The following is a 21,123-nucleotide window of genomic DNA, read 5'->3' as shown; positions in this document are numbered from 1 at the left end:
AAGGTATAACTATAAGCTATTCATTATATATAAGCTACAAGGTATAAGCTATTAAATAACAAGATTAATGCTGTAAAATATTTTATTTTAAATGTGTACATATTTAGTTATTATCCCTTTCAATATTCATTCCTCCTCTATCCCTGCAATGCTCCATGTGAATTTTCCATTATTCGAAACAGTGCTGGAAGTTTTCTTCTGTAAGCTCTTTCATGACGTTTGTCGCTTTTCTTTCACAGCTTCAACAGTGAAATTTTGTTCCTTTTAATGCAGATTTGACCTTGGGGAACAGATAAAAGTCCACATGGTGCCAGGTCAGGCGAATAAGGTGGATGGTCTAACACGGATGTTATACATGGCTAGAAATGCCTTGTCAGACAGTGCAGTGTGAGCCAGTGTATTCTCCTGATGAAGAACCCATGACTTCTTCCACAATTCAAGTTGTTTTTTTTTCTTATTTTTTCATCGAGTTGAATAAAGACAATAATAGTTAACCGACGGTCAGATCGGATCAGATTAACAAATTTTTCAATATTTTTATCTGTTTTTGACATGGAAGAGTGACCTGGACAAACTTCTTCAACATCTTCTTGGCCATCTTCTTAAAACTTAAACCACTCAAAAAACCATGCATGTGATAAACATTCATTGCCATATACCTATTTTTAATAAAAGATAAGTTTCAGTAGCGGTTTTTCCAAGTTTCATATGAAATTTTACAACAATTCTTTGCTCTAATAAAACATATAATCTTTTCAGCAAAACAAAAAAACAGATGTTATCCAAACAAAGGTCACAGCCAGACTTAATATGTCTACAGAAACTGGAATCAACTATCGAAAGAGAAGGCTTCACACTACACAGCTGTCATTCATACGAATTTGGCGCATGTGCAGTTCTGTAGCAGCATTAGTCTCATTATTTAATAGCCATACCTCATATTACTGTAAAGAACTTTTTTCTTTACTTTTTTTTTTTCAGGATTTGTACAAGGGAGTTTTAAGCATGTTTTTTTTCTTATATGATTGTAATAGTTAAGGTTTTTAAATTTTTACACTGCTTTTCCTCTTTAAAACAGTTGATTGAGTATTAATAGAATCAATTTCTTTTCTACAAAATTTTCCGAGTGTATTTTTTTGTTAGCGTTTTTCTTTTATGCTAATTATATTTAAGAATAGTTTTTTTTTTGTAATAAAATACATTTCTAATACTTTTAAGATATTTAAAGAATCTTCATTACTAACAGCAGTAAACATAATTTTTTCATACAGCAAATTTATTCAGTTAATTTTTTGTAACAGGTTATTGTGATACAAAAATTGAACATGATAAATCTTTTCTTTTTTTTTTGTTGGGGGGGGGGGGTTGTTGATAGACAATTGTAATTTTCATAGTCAAAACATAGTTAAGTTTTTAAAATATAGTAAAGCTTTAAGTACTTTTTATTAATACTTTACATATACATTGCATAAATATAATATATAATTAAATATACATTGCATAAGTTACTGTTTCAGAATAAAGAAGTACTTAATTCTCCAACCATAACTGTTTATTATTCTTTGATTGAAGTCATTAATTGTTAGTACATTACACTATAGTGGTTTAGGTTGTGTGTAGAACAGCAGTATCTTGCAAGGAACTTTATAATAAATCTATTTTTAATCCCACTCACTTTAGAATGAAAGGATTTACCTATTGTTTACTTCCTATATAAAGGAAGTATTGTGATTGTGAAAAATTTTGGTTTTCAGATTTCAATGGAAATATCCATTTTGACCATTACTGAATCCATTTTGACTAGTTTCAGCATGTCTATATAAGTAAGTACGTACGTACGTACATATCTCGCATAGCTCAAAAACGATTAGCTGTAGGATGTTGAAATTTTGGATTTAGAACTGTTGTAACATCTAGATGTGCACCTCCCCTTTTGATTGCACTTGACTGGACCAAAAGTGTCCAAAAAAGCCCAAAATTCAAAAGATTTGGATTTGGGACTTTTTCTTAACTGCAGTAATAAGCCCTCATTGAGAGCTTTTGAACGATATATCATAAGCTACTTATTTTCATTGTTTCCAGTTATAGCCAAATAAAATTTTAATTAATGAAACATTTGGATTTTACATGGGGAAGGCATATCGGTTCGAATCCGACTTCATATTCATATATTGTTTTTTTAACTTTTTTAACCTCTGATTGTAAAAAATTACAATAAATAATAATTCTGTAATAATAAAAATATATATATATATATATATATATATATATATATATATGAAAAAAAAATCAGAAGTTACTAGTGAAATAAAATGTTATAATTTTATATATATTTTCATTTTAGTTCGTAAATTCATAAATTACAGAGGTTAATTACTAAAAAATCAGTATATTTAAATTTAAAAAAAAAGTTAAAAAATATATGCAGATGAAGTCGGATTTGAGCCAGTGTGTGCATGGTTACAGATCCAACACGCTCTCATTTACACCACACAACTACTTGCGTAATATGAAACAAAAGCTGTAAATTTTGTTTTTCTATGAAAAGTTTCCCTTCATCTTAAACTGAAAATTATAATAATTAAAATTAAATTTTAAATGTTAATTTTTTTATAGTGTATCAAAAACCAAAGAAGTGCTCTCATTAGAAGTAAAAAAAACTGACCAAAATTACTTTTTTTTATTTCACAGAAAAAGTAACTTAAAATTAATTACCCAATAACTAAAAAGGGTTAATTCCAACCTCATGTTTAAATATTTTTTCTTTATATTCTGCTGTTCTTTATGCCAAAACATTTTTGATAAAAATACTTACTTCCATTATGTGCATTTTGTACTGTTAAATCTTTATGTTGTTTCTAGAAATGGGCTTCACTAATAAGGGAACAGTTATAGATTTATTCTTATCTGCAGCTTGAATTTTACTTTTATTATTAATAACATCAAAAAATAATTAATAAAAAAGCAGAAATCTTATAAGCATTAACTGCAGTTTTTAACCAACTCCTATGATGGAGACAAAGTGACGTTGTGTTGACACTTTTTCTGTTGTGTTTTGAGCTGTTGTCGAGTGTGTACCTTTGACAGTTCCAGGTGAATTTGATTCTGAGATCTTTAGCAACAGTAGCATCATTTGATTCAAAGACTCATCAATTATCCTTGTTTACGTGTAAAAAAAAAATATTGTGTAAGGCAAATATTTGTTCAGGCATCCGCCTCATCGCGGCGAATAGGTGGCAATAACTGCTAGTCGTAAGCCCCCCCATAATGAGTAAAAGGTAGTGCCTGTAGTCCTACTCACAATCTCTTTTGAGTGAGGGCTGTAATCCGTGGTTTCTTGCTGTATATTGGATGTATTGCATTTAATCAATCCAGCAGCGGCGAAAAGGTGCGTAGTGTGACAGGAGAATATCAAGGTCTCCGACTGCCCGTCTTGCTGCGGGCAGTTGTCACGTTTGTGGGCTTGCCCAATTTCATATAGTAGGAAGAAGACAGCGAGAATCTTGTTAGGACAGGTTAGCGTGCTAGGAGGTAGGGAAACCTCGGCCATGTCCGAGTTTCAGGAGGTGCGTAAGACCAAGTGGAAGAGGAAGCCTGAGCCAGTGTTGTCGACGAACTCCTCTGAGGATGAGGTAAGCAACGCGATGGTCACAGGGGCACCCACCCAGTAGTCTAGGCATTTAAAAAAGCAAAGGGCAGACCCGGCAGTTCTGCTCCGCTGGCTAAAGTCCAGGAGGATCTGGACTTGCTAGAGTTCATTACACTTCCCGGCAGAGTCAGTGCAGAAGCAAGGAAGACCATTCTTCCTTGCCTTGCTAAGGTAAGGGAAGCTTTTGTGGTGATGAGTGAGAGCTTTGAAGCTTTGGCCTCCAAGCCCAAGGAGGTTAAAGGTGGTCCAAGCCCCATCGCAGCCTAGGTGCTACGCTGATGTGCTGAAGACCAAGCGTGGGGCCAGCAAGGCGGCTAAGAAGCTGGAGGTCCTGTTCGTCAATCAGGCAGAGGGCTTGAAGACCACGAGCCAACACCTTAAGCATGATTTCCAGGCAGCCCTTGTGGTGACCAAAATCGCCTGAAGATTAGGGACATCAAGGAAACCAGCAAAGGGCTGGTTGTTGTGGCAGAAAAGAAGAAGACAGTCCAAATCATCAAGGACTCTCCAGCGGTCAAGAAGCTTGAGGTCGAGGTAGACCCCAAGCAGTTGAGAGGTCCCGTATCATAGTTTATGACATAGAGCGGAACCTCTCTGATGACGAGGTTCTGTCTCCCATTCGAGAGCAGAACACTGTTTGGATGAGGCCTTGTTCAACGAGAAGTGTAAACTCATCTTCAAGACTGGCAAGCGTGATGCCCCACGGTATCACAGCGTGTTCGAGTTAGGGGCTGGTCTCCATCAGAAGTTTGTGTCGGAGGGACGAATCTTCATGATTTTGTATCCTGTCACGTCAAGGATCTTGGTGCAGCGCTGCCTCAAATGTAGGTTTGGCCACAGGGCCAAGTTCTGTAAGTATGCATTGGTCTGCGCGCATCATGGAGGAGGAGGTTTTTCTGTGGACAGTCATCACACTTGTGATGACTGTCCACAGAAAAAAGAGGCTCCGTCTTGCGTGAACTGTAAAAGGTTGTGCAAAAGTCATAGGCACTCTGTCAATAGCAAGGAGTGTGGTTGTTACTTTGAGAGCAGTTGAGATGTACTTCAACTCTCTTGATGGTTAGTTTTGGTCAACTTAATGCCCAGGTAGCCTATGCGGTCCAAGTTGAGCTAAGGTGAGGTTGTTGAGAAACAGAGCCTCGACGTTCTCCTTCTACAGCACCCATATGTGGTTAAGGGTGATCCGCCAGGTGTTACAGGCTGGAATAAGTTTTTCATTGGTGATAGCAAATCCACCATATTGTGCAGGAAGTCGATAGATAGCGTCTTCATACGGCAGGCCTCTGACACGCATCACATCGTCGTTAAGCTTGCTGTGAATGGTTTGGACCTGGTTTAGTTAGTTCGGACTTTCAGTACAGAGATCCCACTGAACAGGATTTGGGAAGATGGGATAGAATTATTAGGCTGGTAGCAGGTTATCCTACTCTTATAGGAGTTGATACGAATGCCAGATCACTTCTTTGGCACAGTGGGATCATGGATGATGGTGGCGAGTTAATAGAGGGTTTCATCGCGCAGCATCAGTTTGATGTTTTTAATGTAGCCGGTTGGTTGACTACCTTTGCCAGTGCAGTAGGCTTGCGGAGGGCTTTCCATGGTACCAACAACTATGTTACCATTGGCAAGAATATTCCCGGTAGGATTCTAATTTGGTCGGTAGTCGATAATTGCGATAATGATTACTGGCTAATAGTTTTTGATTGGGTAGGTGGGCTGCGAGATGTCTTTAGGGCGGACGTTCCTGTTCAGTAGGGGTGCTTCCTGCACAGGCGGGTGGATTGGCCCAAGTTTTCTAACATTCTTGCAGCCAGGCTGCGAGTTTTTACTTGCAGCCTGGACGAGCGAGGTCCCATTAGATGATCTGGCAGAGAATTTCTCTTCGCGGTAGTTGAAGCCACTGAACACTCCCCCTCGGAGTACAGGGAATTGATTGCAATAAAGTGGACCGTGGGTCAGCTCAGGAGAGCGGCACAGCGTGTGGGTGATCCTGATCACCGTGTGATCTTGATTGCGGATTATCGTCAGAAGAGGACCGAGTATTTTCATAAGATTAAGTCTTCTAAACAAGATTCCTGGTGCTCTTTTGTTCAAGAGCAAGGGAATAAGGATCCATGGTGTGTCGTTTATTGAGTTCTTGGTCATAAGCGGAGAAAGGACATTTTTCTGTCGGCTCTCTCTACCCAAGAGAGATAAAGATTGTGTCCTCACTCATCTAATGGACGATCTACTTCCAGATGATACCAAGGTTGGTGAGACCTTGTATCATCGTCGTGTCCAAAGGGAAGTTGTAGTTTTCTGAGATTGTGTCTTCAGAAATTACTGAGGCGGAAGTCCTCCAAGTAATTTGTCGCCTAGCTAGGAATAAAGCCCCGGATATGATCTGGTGGCTCTCTGCCTTGTTTCAATTGCAGCAGCGTGATTGTACACTAAATGGGATTAGAACTCTCTCGAGTTATTTCAGCAACAGAACTGTTGTCCTTCATGATGGCAGTTCGGAGGTAAGAAAGACCCAGTCTAAAGGTTGTCCACGGGCAGTGTTCCAAGTCCACTTGTCTGGGTCGTTGAGTTCGATTCTCTCATGCGCTTGTGGATGCCCAGTGGCTGTTGCATCGTGAGTTATGCTAATAATGGGCTGCTGCTGGTCGAGAGAAATTCGCGTGCCGAGATCGAGCTCAGAGCGATGCAGGCATGTAAGGTGCTAAGGTTGTGGAGTCTTCAGCATAAGATGGTTTTCAGTGTGGAGAAAACCACTATGATGTTCTTGAAAGGTTGTCTGGCTGCAACCTGTCATCCACGGGTTGTGATGGACGGCCTTCCAATTAGGTATGTTACCGTTCAGAAATATCTGGGTGTTATCCTTGATAAGAGATTTCTTTTCAAGGAGCACTTCCTTGAAAAGTTTGTAGCGAAGAAGGCAATTGATACTTTCTTCAGTGTCTGTAGAGTCATTCATCCCGATTGGGATATTGTACCATGCGCATTCTTTACGAAGGTGTCTGTGAGGCCATAATGTTGTACACTGCGTCTGTCTGGACTCATTGTTTACAATTCCATTGTTATAGGGACATTCTTTTGCAAACCCAGCATCTTCTATTGTTAGCTGTTGTCGGCAGTTACAGGACTGTCTCACAAGAGGCAGCAACTGTGATACAGAACGTATACAGCAATTTCTGCTACAGAACGTAGCCAGCTGTATATTTCTAAGAAGGGAGGCCTTCTTACGTCACAGCATATGCGTGAAATTGAAGCCCAAGGTTTTGATTCTTGGCAAGCTAGGTGGAACGATTCTTCTACTGGTCGATATGTGCATGATATTTTTCCCAATCTTAGAGAGTTGCGTGCGATTAGCTGGGTTGCCCCCAATCGGCACATTACTCAATTTCTTGCTTTTAGGGATAGTTTGGCTAGCTTTAGGTTGGTTGACTCCGGCCTGTGTCCAGACTGTAGGGTCGATGACACTGTGGAACATGTCCTGTATGTCTGTCCCCGGTACAAAGTTGAGCGTACCAGAGTTGTAATGGAACGTGATTGAGTTAACTCCATCTTTGATCTGCGGGTCAACTGGAGGACTCGCAGAGACTGGGTAATCGTTGCTGGCTTCCTTCGCTTCCTCACCCTGCACCGACGAGTGCAGGGCCCGTCCCTTCGGATCTAATAGGAAGGGATCTAATAGGTAGTAGAGTAGGAACCTGGGTATCTGGGTGGCTAGGGTCCGCCTGGACAGTTGATTGGCTGAAGGCAGGCGCTTTGGCAGCAAGCCACGGTTAGTTAGATAAGAGGTGTCAATTGTTAAGCTGTCAACAGAACGGCAACTGCACTGCCAATAGGCATGTGACACTATGCAGCCATGAGGTGTAGTGGCATCTCGACAATGGTTTATTATGGTGAATGTCACACGGGACTCTGCGATGGAGCTGAGTGGGAGACGGTCATTCCGCCTCTCCCTGGTAGACCAGACCGGATTCCAAAATTAACCTAAATCATGGGTTTTTAAGCGAAGCTGAGTTTCACTAAGGGAACTAGGACTAAATTTTGTTGCGATCAACATGTTTGTGGTATGTTGTGTTTTATTTGCCTCAAATTATGAAACATTCACGAAATTGGCTCTTAACAAGTAGAACTAGGTGCAGGGTTCGTGCTCCTGCGAGCTCGGTTAGCTAGAGGGAGACGATGTAGGACAATCAAGATGTCCAGACGAGGCCTACAGTGAAGGCAGTAAGCTGAGTTATTAAATCACCAATGCAAATGTCTACTGAGGCATTTGAATCGATGGCATCCCAACGAGACCAGGCTTATTACTATGAGTTTTTAACAGACTGCAAAGTATGGTAGTTTGTTTAGCGAGTTGCTGCTTTGTTTCTTTTCTTCCTGTAATTTTAAACAGCACTGAATGCAGTGACCACCAGCTGTTAAATTATGTTTTAAAAGGTTAATTATTTATTTATTACTTTTAATGAAGCATTTTTAAATAACTGTATTTGCAATGAAACAAAGGTTTGAAATATTACAAAATCAGGTAATAATGAATAAAATTCTGAAGAATTGTTTATTTTTATCTTGTGTTTATCTTTGTATTTAAGATTTTAAGTATTGACTTATTTATTAATGATACATTTTTTTTATTGCAGCCGATCACCAATGCCGACTTTGTTGTGCCTGTGGAAATTGACGACGTTGTCCACCAAGTGTATGTGCTCAAAAGGCCCTACGTAGATGAGTTCTTGCAGAGGATGGGGGAACTCTATGAGTGCATTCTGTTTACTGCTAGCCTTGCGAAGGTAAATTATTGTCATTAATATTAACATATTTTTATTATACAATATTGTAGCTAATTTGGACCGAAAGTATGAAAGATGCTGATACCTTTTAAAAATTGATAAACAGAGATTTAGAAGAAAAAAATGTTTGCTACTAGTAGGAAGACTAAATTTATCCCATTGTGCTCAGATAGTTTCATTATGGATTGATCTCCAATCTTGCATGCTTATATTTGACCCATTCTTCATTAGGGTACATACCCCATGGGAATTTGGTCAACTACTGCACTGGCTCATCAGCTTCAATAAAAAAAAAAAAATATATATATATATAAATATATAGTTATATAATCTACAACTGCTTTTGGCTTTTATTTAGAAATTTTCATTTTTTTTAGTATTTTTAATAAACATTTTACAGGATTTCCTACTTGAAATAATTAGGTATGTTAGAATTTGTAAAAAACCTATACGGGTAAGGAAATATAGGTAAGCCATCTTTGACAATCACATGCACAATATTAATTGTATTACTTCTGTACTTAATTACTCCATAATGTCCTGAGTTATTAATTAATTATTTGCATTAAACTTGTACTGTGAAATTTTGTTTGATTAGATTCAATAGATTGGTTTAATATTGTTTCATGGTTAGGGAGTGCTTGACCCATCGGGTTGGTCTAGTGGTTAACACGTCTTCCCAAATCAGCTGATTTGGAAAGTCGAGAGTTACAGCATTCAAGTCCTAGTAAAGCCAGTTATTTTTACACGGATTTGAATACTAGATCGTGGATACCGGTGTTCTTTGGTGGTTGGGTTTCAATTAACCACACATCTCAGGAATGGTCGAACTGAGAATGTACAAGACTACACTTCATTTACACTCATACATATCATCCTCATTCATCCTCTGAAGAATTATCTAAACGGTAGTTACCAGAGGCTAAACAGGAAAAAAGAAGAAGGTTAGGGAGTGCTTGTTTATTCTCTACATAACACGTAATTATTTTTTTTGTTTACTTTATGTAAAGTTTATATATGTTTAAGAGAAAACTAATAATTGCATTTTTTAACCAAACTATATTTCCATTCTCCTTCTTTATATAATTACTAATCAAATTGATCATTTGCTATTTTAATCATCATTATTCTAAAAATATTTTAGGATATCTAATTGCAGGCAATTTATGACACTGGTTAACATGTTTTAATTGCAGTCTGAGTATGAAAAAATAGAGCACACTTTCTTCTAAATATACAATGTGTAATGTGACAGTAAAATTTGTTATTCTTATGTTAAATTGTGGAATTATTTCTATACTGTATCATTCTTATAACCTGTAACCCCTTATTTGTGTATTGAACAGAACATTAGCATTGCAATGAATCTGCATTTTTTTGTCAAATCTAATGTATTTACGTGAAATTATATTAACAACTAATATTTTTTTAAATTCACATTTCATTTTCTGCATTTAATGTAAGAAATATGATATAGAGACCAGCAAAACCCTTTTTATGAAGACAGCAGTAAATGATCTCAGTGAAGCTTTCATGAACCTCACCTGCCAAAAATACTTTACTGTGCATTTTTAGCAACTTTTCAAGAAATATTTATGTAAAACTTATTCACAGGTTTCTTACTGTTACATTTCTTTAGTAAGTTCCTTAACTAAATTCAACAAAAAATTCACAAATTGCTTAATTCATTACATAGGGTCAGCATAACTGACTAGTAAAAATGTATTGAATTTACCTTTTTATATGTTTCAATCCAGATTCAAATTGAGCTCATTAATATCTAATGAAACTTATGTTGTATACATCATTGTAAAACTTCCCAAAAAGTCTCTGAACATCTTTAAAATTTTAATACAGCACTGATATCAATTTTTCTTTCTCATTGATAATTTGTGTTGGTACTTAAAATCATTGTAACAAAATTTTTGGTAACAAAAATCAATGAATTTGTTCAGCGATTATGAATCACTGACAGTCAAGTTGTAAATGAACTTTAACGTAATCTGAGTTAAACCAGCTGTGTGTTAAATTTATAATTTTTTTATTGTCTCATTCTCTGTATTGTACTGCTATTTTTATTAACCATATAAATTCATCTATACTTTAAAAATCATAATCACCTTATAATAATTCACAAATACTTTCTTGATATAAAAAATAAAATACTTTCGTTTGGTTTTTCACCATGAATCTCTTTAATTTCAGAGCTATGGCATTCATTTTCTCTCTCTGAAGTCTTAATTTTATATTCATTTACAACAGAAAAATGATCAGAAAGTGAAATATTACTCTTTCAAATGATGCAGCTTAGTCCAACATCTGACCTAAAAGTGCACATAATTTTTCCTTTTGACCAGGCAAATGTGTAAATTCATCAGGATTATCCTTATCAAGATGGCCATTCAATATAAGAAAATTTAATCATTGAAAAACGTTATTGAAATTTTGCCCACAATATTATTTCATCTTGTGATTGTCTGTCCCGCAATATAAAACCATTTGCATAAGACATTGCATCTTAGAAAAAATGTACATAAGTTTTTTGGTCTGGATTAATAAGTTGGACCCTAAAAAGTAAAGATTTACAAAAACCTGATATCTCATTTTTGACAATCACTATTTTCCATGTATTTCCATGTTTTTTAACGTAATTGATTTCACATTCCTACACTAACAGGCAATGGAGTTTTTTATGTAATTTAATTATTTTATTTATCAAACACCTCATTTTTGTTTTTATTTGAGTTTCCTTTTTTATAGTCGCCCAGTAAGCTTATCAATTTTAATTTGGGATTTTCTCCCGCACAAATTTTCAACCAGTTTAATTTTTAAAGAGATTATATCAGTTTTTATCTACTAGTCATTAATTTTGTGAAATTGAATTTTACTTTGAAAATAATAGAATAAAAAGGTTTTTTTAAAAAAATAACAAATAGAAACATTTTAACTGGTAAATTATGGCTTTGCATACTGACCTACATTAATAAAAAATAATTTATTGGTTTTAATATTGTTGTTCATTTTTTTATTAGATTGTTAAGTAGTATGAGTCAGCTGTAATTTGAAAAGATGCTTATCAGTGTTAATAATAAATATAATGGTATAGTAAATGTAATTAATGTATGATTAATTAATTAATTTAGTGTAATAATAAAAACAACCTAAACAAATAAGTTTGAAGTTAATAAGTAAAAAGAAGCATAACAATAAGTAAATTCGTAGATTGATTAATAACCCTTAAGAAAATTTTTATTCTATTTTTTTTAATGAATGCTTTTTTAATTTATTTTTTAAAATTGACAAATTTTCTCATTTTTGCAATTTTCTAACCATGCTGCTATAAATAATTAAATCTTTATAAAAACCTGATTTTGAATTATTCTTTTTATCCAGATAGGAAAACAGTGATGTTGAAGTTTATCAATATAAATATTATTTTTATAACATTAATATAATGGCTAATACTAAACGAGTTATCACAGGTGCTATCAACAAATAAGCTCTGCATTGCAGTAATGAAGAAGAACATTTTGTATAATTTTAAAACAATTTTAACAAATAAATCACAATGCATTATTATTCGATTAAGCAATCCAGATTGTTGATTACTTCTTTATTAAAACCTGGACAATTTAATACAATTGACTTTAAAAAATTTGCAATTTTTATTTCTTAAAACACTAATTACTGTAAATTAGAACCTCAAACAATAATACATTATCCAATATCACCCTTCCCCCATCGACCATCAATGATCTTCAGATTTTTAATGTTAAAATTGTTTTCTAATATGCCTTATTATTTCATTAACCTTTTACTTTGAAAAATATTGCGTTTGATGTCAAAACCACATTTTTGTTTTTTTTACTTGATGTTATGTATGAAATTATGCGTTAAGTAAATGTATATAAGTGGAATTATTCAGTAATTATAATATTTTTATAAATTTCAGTATGCAGACCCAGTAGCGGACCTCTTAGATAGGTGGGGAGTGTTCAGGGCGAGACTGTTCAGAGAGTCTTGTGTTTTCCATAGAGGAAATTATGTTAAAGACCTGAACAAATTGGGGAGAGATCTCCAAAAGGTGATTATAGTCGATAACTCACCGGCATCCTACATCTTCCATCCAGACAATGCAGTAAGTTTTATTCTCTTTCACTTGTTATTAAAATGAGTTTTTACAATATTATATGCTTTTTGCATATACTGTTGACAAAAATGTATTTTTTTGGCACAAAATCATTTAATTTGTGACTAGTACAAAGTAGTAATACCATCATTACGACTTAGAAACTTGTTAGCTCTATTTGAATGGCATTCATTATTTATTATTATATCTTTATTTAGATCACCATAAATATTTTCAAGATTTTTGCCTCTATTTAAGTAGCTTGCATTATTTAGCTAATATAGTAGTGATTCTAATTTCAGTTGTAAAATCGATACAGGAACAATTGTTAAAAGAAAAAAAATTATGTCATACTACTTCGAATTTAAGTTTATATGAATCTTAAACTAAACTTTTCAGGAAGCAATATTTTAGGGGCTGACAGAAGTAACAAGTTTATCTAAAAGCTTAAGAACATGAAAAATATGTTATGCAAATATTTTCTATTAACTATGTGAGAAAAATATTTTTCTTAAGATTAAAACAGAGATTTAGTTAAACAGTGTGACGGCCTCAAGGCTGAGTTCATACCTGATCAACTAGAAAAATGTTGCTGAGACCTGTCAAGCAAGTAATTACTAATCATTATAAGAAAATAAATTGTTTAATTTGATGGTATTAATATGTTTATGTTTAGTACAACTTTTTAATGCGATTAAAAATAAAATTGTTTAAAAATCTATTTGTGACATTTTGTTTATTTGTCATCACAATTATTTTATTTACATTTTTTTTACCACACATTGTGTTATATTCTAATCTATGGTTAGTTAAAGTCAGTTTTTAGAATCAGAAAAGTTACTATAGTAGATGTTTTCATGCAAAATCTGTGAACACATTCTGCAACTCATTTTTTGCCATATTAAATAAAAGATTATTTTATTCGAGTATATTTAATTATTTATAATTCATCTATGAAAAGTTATAAAAATTAATACATTTTCTATCTGGTAAATATTGCAATGTTCATTGAAATTTTTCATTTTCTCATTGGTCATAAAAAAAAAAAAGAATAAGAAAAAATCCTTTTAATTGTCACCTATTAATACTTAACATGTGAATGTAAGTAAAATATTTCAGTCTGATAACTATGTATATCAAGTTCTGTTTAAGATTAAAGTTCTTTTTTGTTAGAGATTTGATTTATAATAGAGATTTATAAGATTTATAATATTAATAGGATTAATTGATGTTTGGTCTTTGAATAATTTTTAGGTACTTTTCAAGATGTGTTGTTAGTCAGTTAGTTGTTAGACTAAAAGAGAAAATAAATAAATTAAAATTATAATTTATATATAATAAATAAATATAATCTAACCAAACTTAACCTGCGCTCACTTCTCTCACTAATCTTGACTAGCAAGCAAAGATTAGCGAGCATAAGTTAAGTTTGGTTAGATTGTATTTATACTTTTAGATTTATCTTTTATATATATTTATTTTTTTTATATAAATTTTTTATACAGTGCACCTTCAATTTACACGAGTTACATTCTGGAAAATTTCTGCATATAATGAATTGATATAAATTACTTGTAAATATTGCTGTACTCAAATAATACTGTACTATATTTTACTATTTTATTATTACAGTATCATTGCATTATTTTCATGATATTACAGTACAATGTTTGTATTTTAAAAATAAAATGTACTATTTATTTATTTTCTTCTTTCAGTGTTGCCGCCTAACAACTAACTAATTACAATGACTAACTAACTACAGATCAGCTGCGGGCATCTTCTTGAAAAGTACCAATTTTTATTTCTAGGTTATTTAATTATCATATTAATTGTAATGAAAAAGCACAGTTGCCAAAGTGAAATTAACATTAGAAAGTCATATTTTATTTTTTCCGGCTGAAAATCTACAAATAAAGGATTGTGTGTCAAATAAAATAAAGTTTTTTAAACGGGTAGGGTGATTGCTTCATGGAGAAAAATAAGGATTATGTTAAGTAATAACATTTTTTTAGGCTATGTATAGCTTCACTTGTTCCTGTGTCATGCCTTGTTCCTGGAAGAAACTCAGTCAAAGTTTGAACAGATTTAACATTATTTAACAATTTTTGTAAAAGTGTCAGACATGCTATTCATATGTGAAGCGCACTTGTTGAAAGGCAGAGAAATAGCATTTAATTTGGCAGACTATTAAACCAAACTGTGTTTGTGTTTGATTTGGACATCGCCTGTGTCCCTCAGAGATACATCTTTAATGGCTAGTAAGGATCTATTTATTTGTTTTTAGATTTCTTTTTCTGTCTTTTCATTTGATATTCCTACTCCTATAAAGTAGTCAGTATTTTTTCTTAATTATCTTATGAAGAGTTAAGTAAATATAATAATTTGAACTGCTTTTTTTTATAATTATAGAATAAGATCTTGGAAGAAAAAATTTTTAAACAGTGAAATTATTATCAACTGTACAAGTAAAGTAAATATTAATAATAATTGTCTAATAAAGATAAGAAATAAGCGTGAAGGGATTTTTTAGATATATATATATATATAAACATTATTCAGTATTAACTATTTATTTAAAATAATAATTACTAAATTTAAAAAACAAACAAAAAACTAGTTGAAATGATAAAGACAAGATAAATCATAACTTATGCAGCTGCATAAACTTAACACTTTCATTCCAAATACAGAAATTTGAGTATTTTTCCAAAAATATTTTTAGTTACTGCTGATAAATTCATTTTCAAGTTTATTACTTAAATTGTAATCCTTTCTAGGAAAGATAGAAGGTTTGTTTGATAGTAATCTTATAGATATGGATGGAAAGTATTCAAATTGCATAAATTTTACTAACATATGTGAGGGTAGGGTGAAAAGTTTCAAGGTCTGGATAAGAAAACATTTTTCTGGGTATATTTTGATTTATTTTTCAACATAATCACCACTAAGGTGTATACACTTAGCCCACCATTCCACAAGAGCGCTTATGCCAGTTCAGTATGTTTATTTAAACAACTCCTTACATTAACCATCTGTGGTGGCAATAACTTCATTATAGGTTGAAAATTTCTTCCCTCCAAGCCATTTTTTAGGTTAGGAAACAAGTGATAGTCACTGGGAGCCAAATTAGGTGAATGTGGAGGGAGTTGGAGCAATTCGAACTGTAATTCTTGGATTTTTCCATGGCAATAATTGGTGTAAGCTGATGTAGTATTGTCTTGATGGGAAAGCACTTTTTTTTCCAAATGCAGTTGTTTTTTCTTAATTTCATCGCTGAGGTGCTGCATTAGGGTTACATAATATTTGATATTTATTGTTTCATCTTGTTTAAGATAATCGATGAATATTATTCTAGTGCATCCCAAAATGTAGTTGTCATAACTTTGCTAAAGGATAAAGATGTTTTTGCTTTTTTTGAAGCAGGTTGACCTTTTTCAACATTGTTTTGACTGTATCTTGTTTCAAGAGTGTAGTGATGAACCCAAGTCTCATCAATCATCACAAATTGACGTAAATATTCCTTTGGATTGTGCCAAAAGCGTTAAAGACAATCACTTGAAATATTTTTTCAGGACTGTTTTTGGTCAAGCATGAGCAAACGCAGTACCATCTAGCGCATGGCTTATTCACATTCAAATGTTCTTGCAAAATATTGTTCACACATTCTGTTGACATGCGTACAGACTCTGCTAATTTGTTCACTGTCACTTGTTGATCTGCCAAAACCATGCACTTTTACTATCATTTCTGGCTTAGTCACTTCAGAAGGACATCCACTGCGTGGTTCATTGCTAGTGCGTGTTTGACCCATTTTAAACTCTGCGACCCAGTGTTTAACTGTTGTATTTGATGGAGAAGATTCTCCCAATGTTGTATAAGCTCTTCTTTATTTTCTTTGCATTTAAGCTTTCAGAGAACATTATTTAATCACTGCATGAGTGTACAGTTTTTTCTATTTTCCCAAAAAAATGAACTAATTCTCCACTTTGACAGACTGTAAATACTATACTTAATGATTCAGTGACCTGAAACAAATATACTAAACTAATGAAGAATGGAATCATGCGATGCCATCAAGAAGTTAAGCGTATTAATTCCATCTCTGAATGAGGCCCGTAATTTTTTCACCCCATCCTTTTATATACATTGATGTAATGACAGTGTTAGATATGTGAATGTACATTAATATATCAGAATGGAAAATTATTATATAAGTAGTTAAATAAAGCAAATTTAAAAAAAAAATTGAATAAACAGTGGATTAGTACAGGGTTATTTCAAAAAATCATGTTTAATAACACTCAGATATATGAAAGTAGGATCAACAGAAAGGAAACTAAAAATATTTTCAGTGAGTGGTACAGCTGTCTTGTAGTTATTGATTTCATTGCTAGTGTTATAGTAAAGAAAATGGTTGTCAATAAAGACAGTAAGGCTTTTTTGTGCCAATTTTCACATTTGCCAGTGATAGACTGGCAAATGATAGACTGGGAGTGATAACAATGTCCAATGTAATTTTAGAAGGAAGTTTAGTGAAGATGCATCCTGTTTGCCCAGTATCTGTAAGTGATATTCCGATTTTAAAGCAAGAGGTGAATCCTAATTGAAAGTCAGCTGGCCATCCACCAGCAAGCGAGGCAAATATGGAACATGAGAGAGAGTTTTGTATGAAGTCCACAGAAATTCACAACTGGATGTTAAGGTTTAATTTTCAACAGGATGGGGCACCACCACATTTTCACTTAGATGTCAGATGTGAACCAAATAAGCAACTACCAAAGAGATTGTTTGAGTTTGCTGGTGATGATGATAGTCAATGTTTGCGTTGGTCTCCACATTCCTCCAACCATACGCTGACATTTTATTTTGGGGGTTTTGTCAGAGACTTGTATCGGGTGCCATTACCACCTACCATCCAGGAATTTTGTGTTTGCATTACAGGGGCCATTGCCTCAGTGGATCATTCAATGTTACATTTGTGGTAGGAATTAGACTATAGGCTTGTGTCGTATGGTAAAGGGAGCTTACATTGAGCACATGCGATGTAATTTGAACCAAGTGTAATACAAAACGTTTTGAGATTTCTTTTCCATTGATTCTACTTTTATTAATCTGAGTATGAATAACTCAGTTTAATAAAAATTAAAGTTTAATAAAAAATTAAAATATTCAAGTTTATAATCGGAAAGGTCATTCGTAATAATTCTGTGTTTATTTATATATATATTTACTGTGCAATATACATTAATAGAAAGGGACAAGGGAGAACCATTATGGTAGAGATTGCAAGAGGTATACACTACTGCAGTAAGCAGGGGATAGTAACTGGAAAAAAGTTTTTTTCTTAGACGTAGATATTTCATAATTTTAGGTAATAAATTTTGATGTTAATAATTTTTTATTTTGTATTGTTCATAATCAGTCAAAACTAAGTTATTCAAAAACTTTTTATCAATTTTTGAATCGTTTTATATTCAGCAAAACCTTTTGATAAAAATACAAATAAACCTGTTGCGTAACTTTCATCTTAAAAATCTTTTGAAATGTCAGTTAAGGAATATGACTTCTCATGTTAAAAAAACAACTTTTTTATCTTTATATTACTTAATTTACATTCTTTCAAAAATGTTAGATCATACAAATACCCTTTTGTGAATACAACAAATAGATACTGAAATGACACTAATGCATGATTATTTAAGTGTCCCAAATCATTGTGCTGAAATGTGCATTGACACATACCAACACTACATGTTGGTATTCTAAGCAGCTAATATAATATTATTACTCCAAGTTAATTGTATATTAAATAATTTAAACATTTGTAATGATACATCTTTTGTTGTCGGGTTTTCAGTAAAAATCTATTTTTAAAAGTTCAGTAACGTTCTGTAGATTCTTTAATTACATTACTTTTCTCAGAATTAAATTCTGAACTAATTTTTTCATTAATTTTATTTGGTTATTTACACAACAGTAAACAACCAGATAAACTAAATATAATTCACATAACAAAATAAGTTTACACCAAATCTAAAGAGTGTGGTTTTTGACTCCAATTTTTTTGTTTTGCAAGTTTCTTAAAAACTACTTGAGATACAGTTCAGGGATCCATATTTTTTGTCAATCTTTTGTATAAGATTGCACATTAAACCCTAATGTTGCTTCTATTTTATATATCTACAGTTTTAGTATAACATTATTCGACCTCAAAGCAGAAATCTGGGGAATTCTTTGCTAGTAGTAACTTGAAAACAAAATATTTCCAGACCTGTGCGGATGGATGTTTTCATGAGAGGAATATGCCTATAAAACATAAAAGAAGTTTTGGATAACTTAAAAATGTGTTCTACTTGAGACTGAATTACAGAAAAAAAATGTCAGAACATTTTTTCTTTTATTTACTGCTTAAGATAGATTCACTGATTTAATCAAATATATAAATGCCTGTATTCATCACAATAAATGAATTTAAAATTTACTTTGTCTTACATGTCTTTCCATGTATATCATGCTTGCTGCTACTTCATCAGTGACTAATATCAAAACATCAGTTTTTATTTTTTTAAATTAGAATAATTAAAAAGTACAAAAACTTGTGGTGATTTTTCAACTAAAATCTTAAAATATTGTTTTTTGTTTTTTTTCTGTGTAATATTAGGTATAATTCTTGCATTTAACATTTAGATTTTGATGTACCTATTTTCCACTCACTGTACAGTACTGTACTGAAGAGTATATCTTTTTTATTTAATTTTACATAACCTCTACACTTTTAGACATACTGCTTAATTTTTTTTTTCAAAGATATTAATGAAAGAAATCTTGTTTCTTTTGACATTACACTTTTCTCTACTAATGTATGAAGTTTCACTCTGCATATGCAAAATTTTATTTTATTTTGTTTTATACATAATCCTGAAGTAATATATAAATAATTACTGAAGATACTTTTAATGCAAGATAGAATTCCTTTGGCATCTGTACTATATTAAAAATCTTAATTATATTTTTTAATTAATTTTTTGTTTTTTTCCTAAGGTGCCTGTATCATCATGGTTTGACGATATGACAGATACAGAAATGCTCGATCTAATTCCATTCTTTGAGAGGTTGAACAAAGTAGAAAACGTATACGCAGTCCTCTGCAATTCGAACCACCCTTATAACCAACAACCCTCACAGATGCAGCATACGAGCAACAATAGTGCTACGAATCACATAGGTTCATAGCCCCGTCCTAATCCTTATAAAGTGCCAATATTGCCTTCTCCACTGTTATATCAAAATATATTTCCCCTGTACGAATGTAATGGCTTTAGCCTGCGAGCGGATGTTATTTGTGTGCAAGAGTAATTTTTATTCCCTTGTTCTGAATGTGATGACCAAAATCGATTCTTATTGTTTTGATACGTCAAGCGTTAAGATATTATTATTAAGTGATATTCGACCAAATTTGACGTAATGGTTTTTTTTCCGTCATAAATGGTTGTTCACTTATATTTGTCAATTTTTTTTAACGTTGCCTGATCGGTTGAATATTGTTTTAATAGTATGTTTTTCTATTGTTACTTTAATGTATCTTTTCTGTATTATGTATACATATTCATTATTATCGTGTAATGTGAAGCGTCATATCGTACATTTATATTAATAAATACCTAATTTTTGTATATTGTTGAATGTAATTGTAATGTAAAGTGAACATATTTTGTGCTGATTTAGTCTTTATGTAAGTGGGTATTATTAATTTTAGATAAACAGTTAAAATATAAAACAAAAATAATTTACAAGTCTAATATGGCTGTTTCATTTCAGTTAATATTTTGGTATTATTAATTTTTTTATTTTTTTTACCAACAGATTTCCTTTGTTGAGTGCCATATTCAAGACCTTGTAATTTGGGGCCTTATAACTTATCTTGGTCTTTTTTAATGTAGTTTAAAATATAGAATTTCTACATTAATGATTACATAATTTGTGTATTTATTTCCAAGAATTTGAGTAATAGTCATTATTGACTTCTATGTAGTACAAATTTCTTACATCACCGCATTATTTCATATCATATCATTCTGAGCATTTTTAATGAATTCAAAAAAAAGAAAAACAAAAAATTTCTGTTAAACTTTTTCATTTCCATTTCTTTGTTGAATGTGTGTATGTATATTTTAATATAGTCTTTATTATTTTATTATTATAAAATTATTATTAAATAAATAATATTATAATTATTTTATATTGTTTCTCAAATGATCAATAGTATTTTAAAATGATATATTTTTATGATAATTGTACTAACTGATAATATTATTATTTTTAATACGAGCTGTACTATAAATAAATATTTATTTATATATATATAATATATACATATAAATAATTTATATATTGTGATTTTTATTAATTTAGTTTTATTTTACATGAAAGCTTTATAGTGAGTAATTCATGTTAATTTTTATTTTGAAATTAAATATATTTTATTTATGCTTTTAATTTTTTTTTCTTTTTTGGTCCATAATTTCTTTATATTACTCTTCTCTTTAAAATTTTTTTATGAA

General features: G+C 32.3%; 1 protein-coding gene across 2 annotated transcripts in view; it reads left to right on the top strand.

Moving 5' to 3' along the window:
- Positions 1-20,908, top strand: part of hzg (CTD small phosphatase herzog) — a 63,723-nt gene extending 42,815 nt beyond the window's left edge. The window contains exons 4-6 of one of the 2 annotated variants that reach the window (XM_075355215.1): positions 8,281-8,430; positions 12,383-12,568; positions 19,604-20,908. In XM_075355215.1, the coding sequence (XP_075211330.1) occupies positions 8,281-8,430; positions 12,383-12,568; positions 19,604-19,795 (528 nt within the window). In that variant the 3' untranslated portion in view covers positions 19,796-20,908. Of the gene's footprint in view, positions 1-8,280; positions 8,431-12,382; positions 12,569-14,277; positions 14,317-19,603 lie in introns of those variants that run through there. The other variant, XM_075355216.1, reaches the window with a different exon arrangement.
- Positions 20,909-21,123: the final 215 nt, after the last annotated feature.

The sequence above is a fragment of the Lycorma delicatula genome, chromosome 2 (assembly GCF_047948215.1).
Source record: "Lycorma delicatula isolate Av1 chromosome 2, ASM4794821v1, whole genome shotgun sequence".
In the NCBI taxonomy this organism is placed as follows: Eukaryota; Metazoa; Arthropoda; class Insecta; order Hemiptera; family Fulgoridae; genus Lycorma; species Lycorma delicatula.
This window is presented reverse-complemented; position numbering and strand designations above follow the sequence as displayed.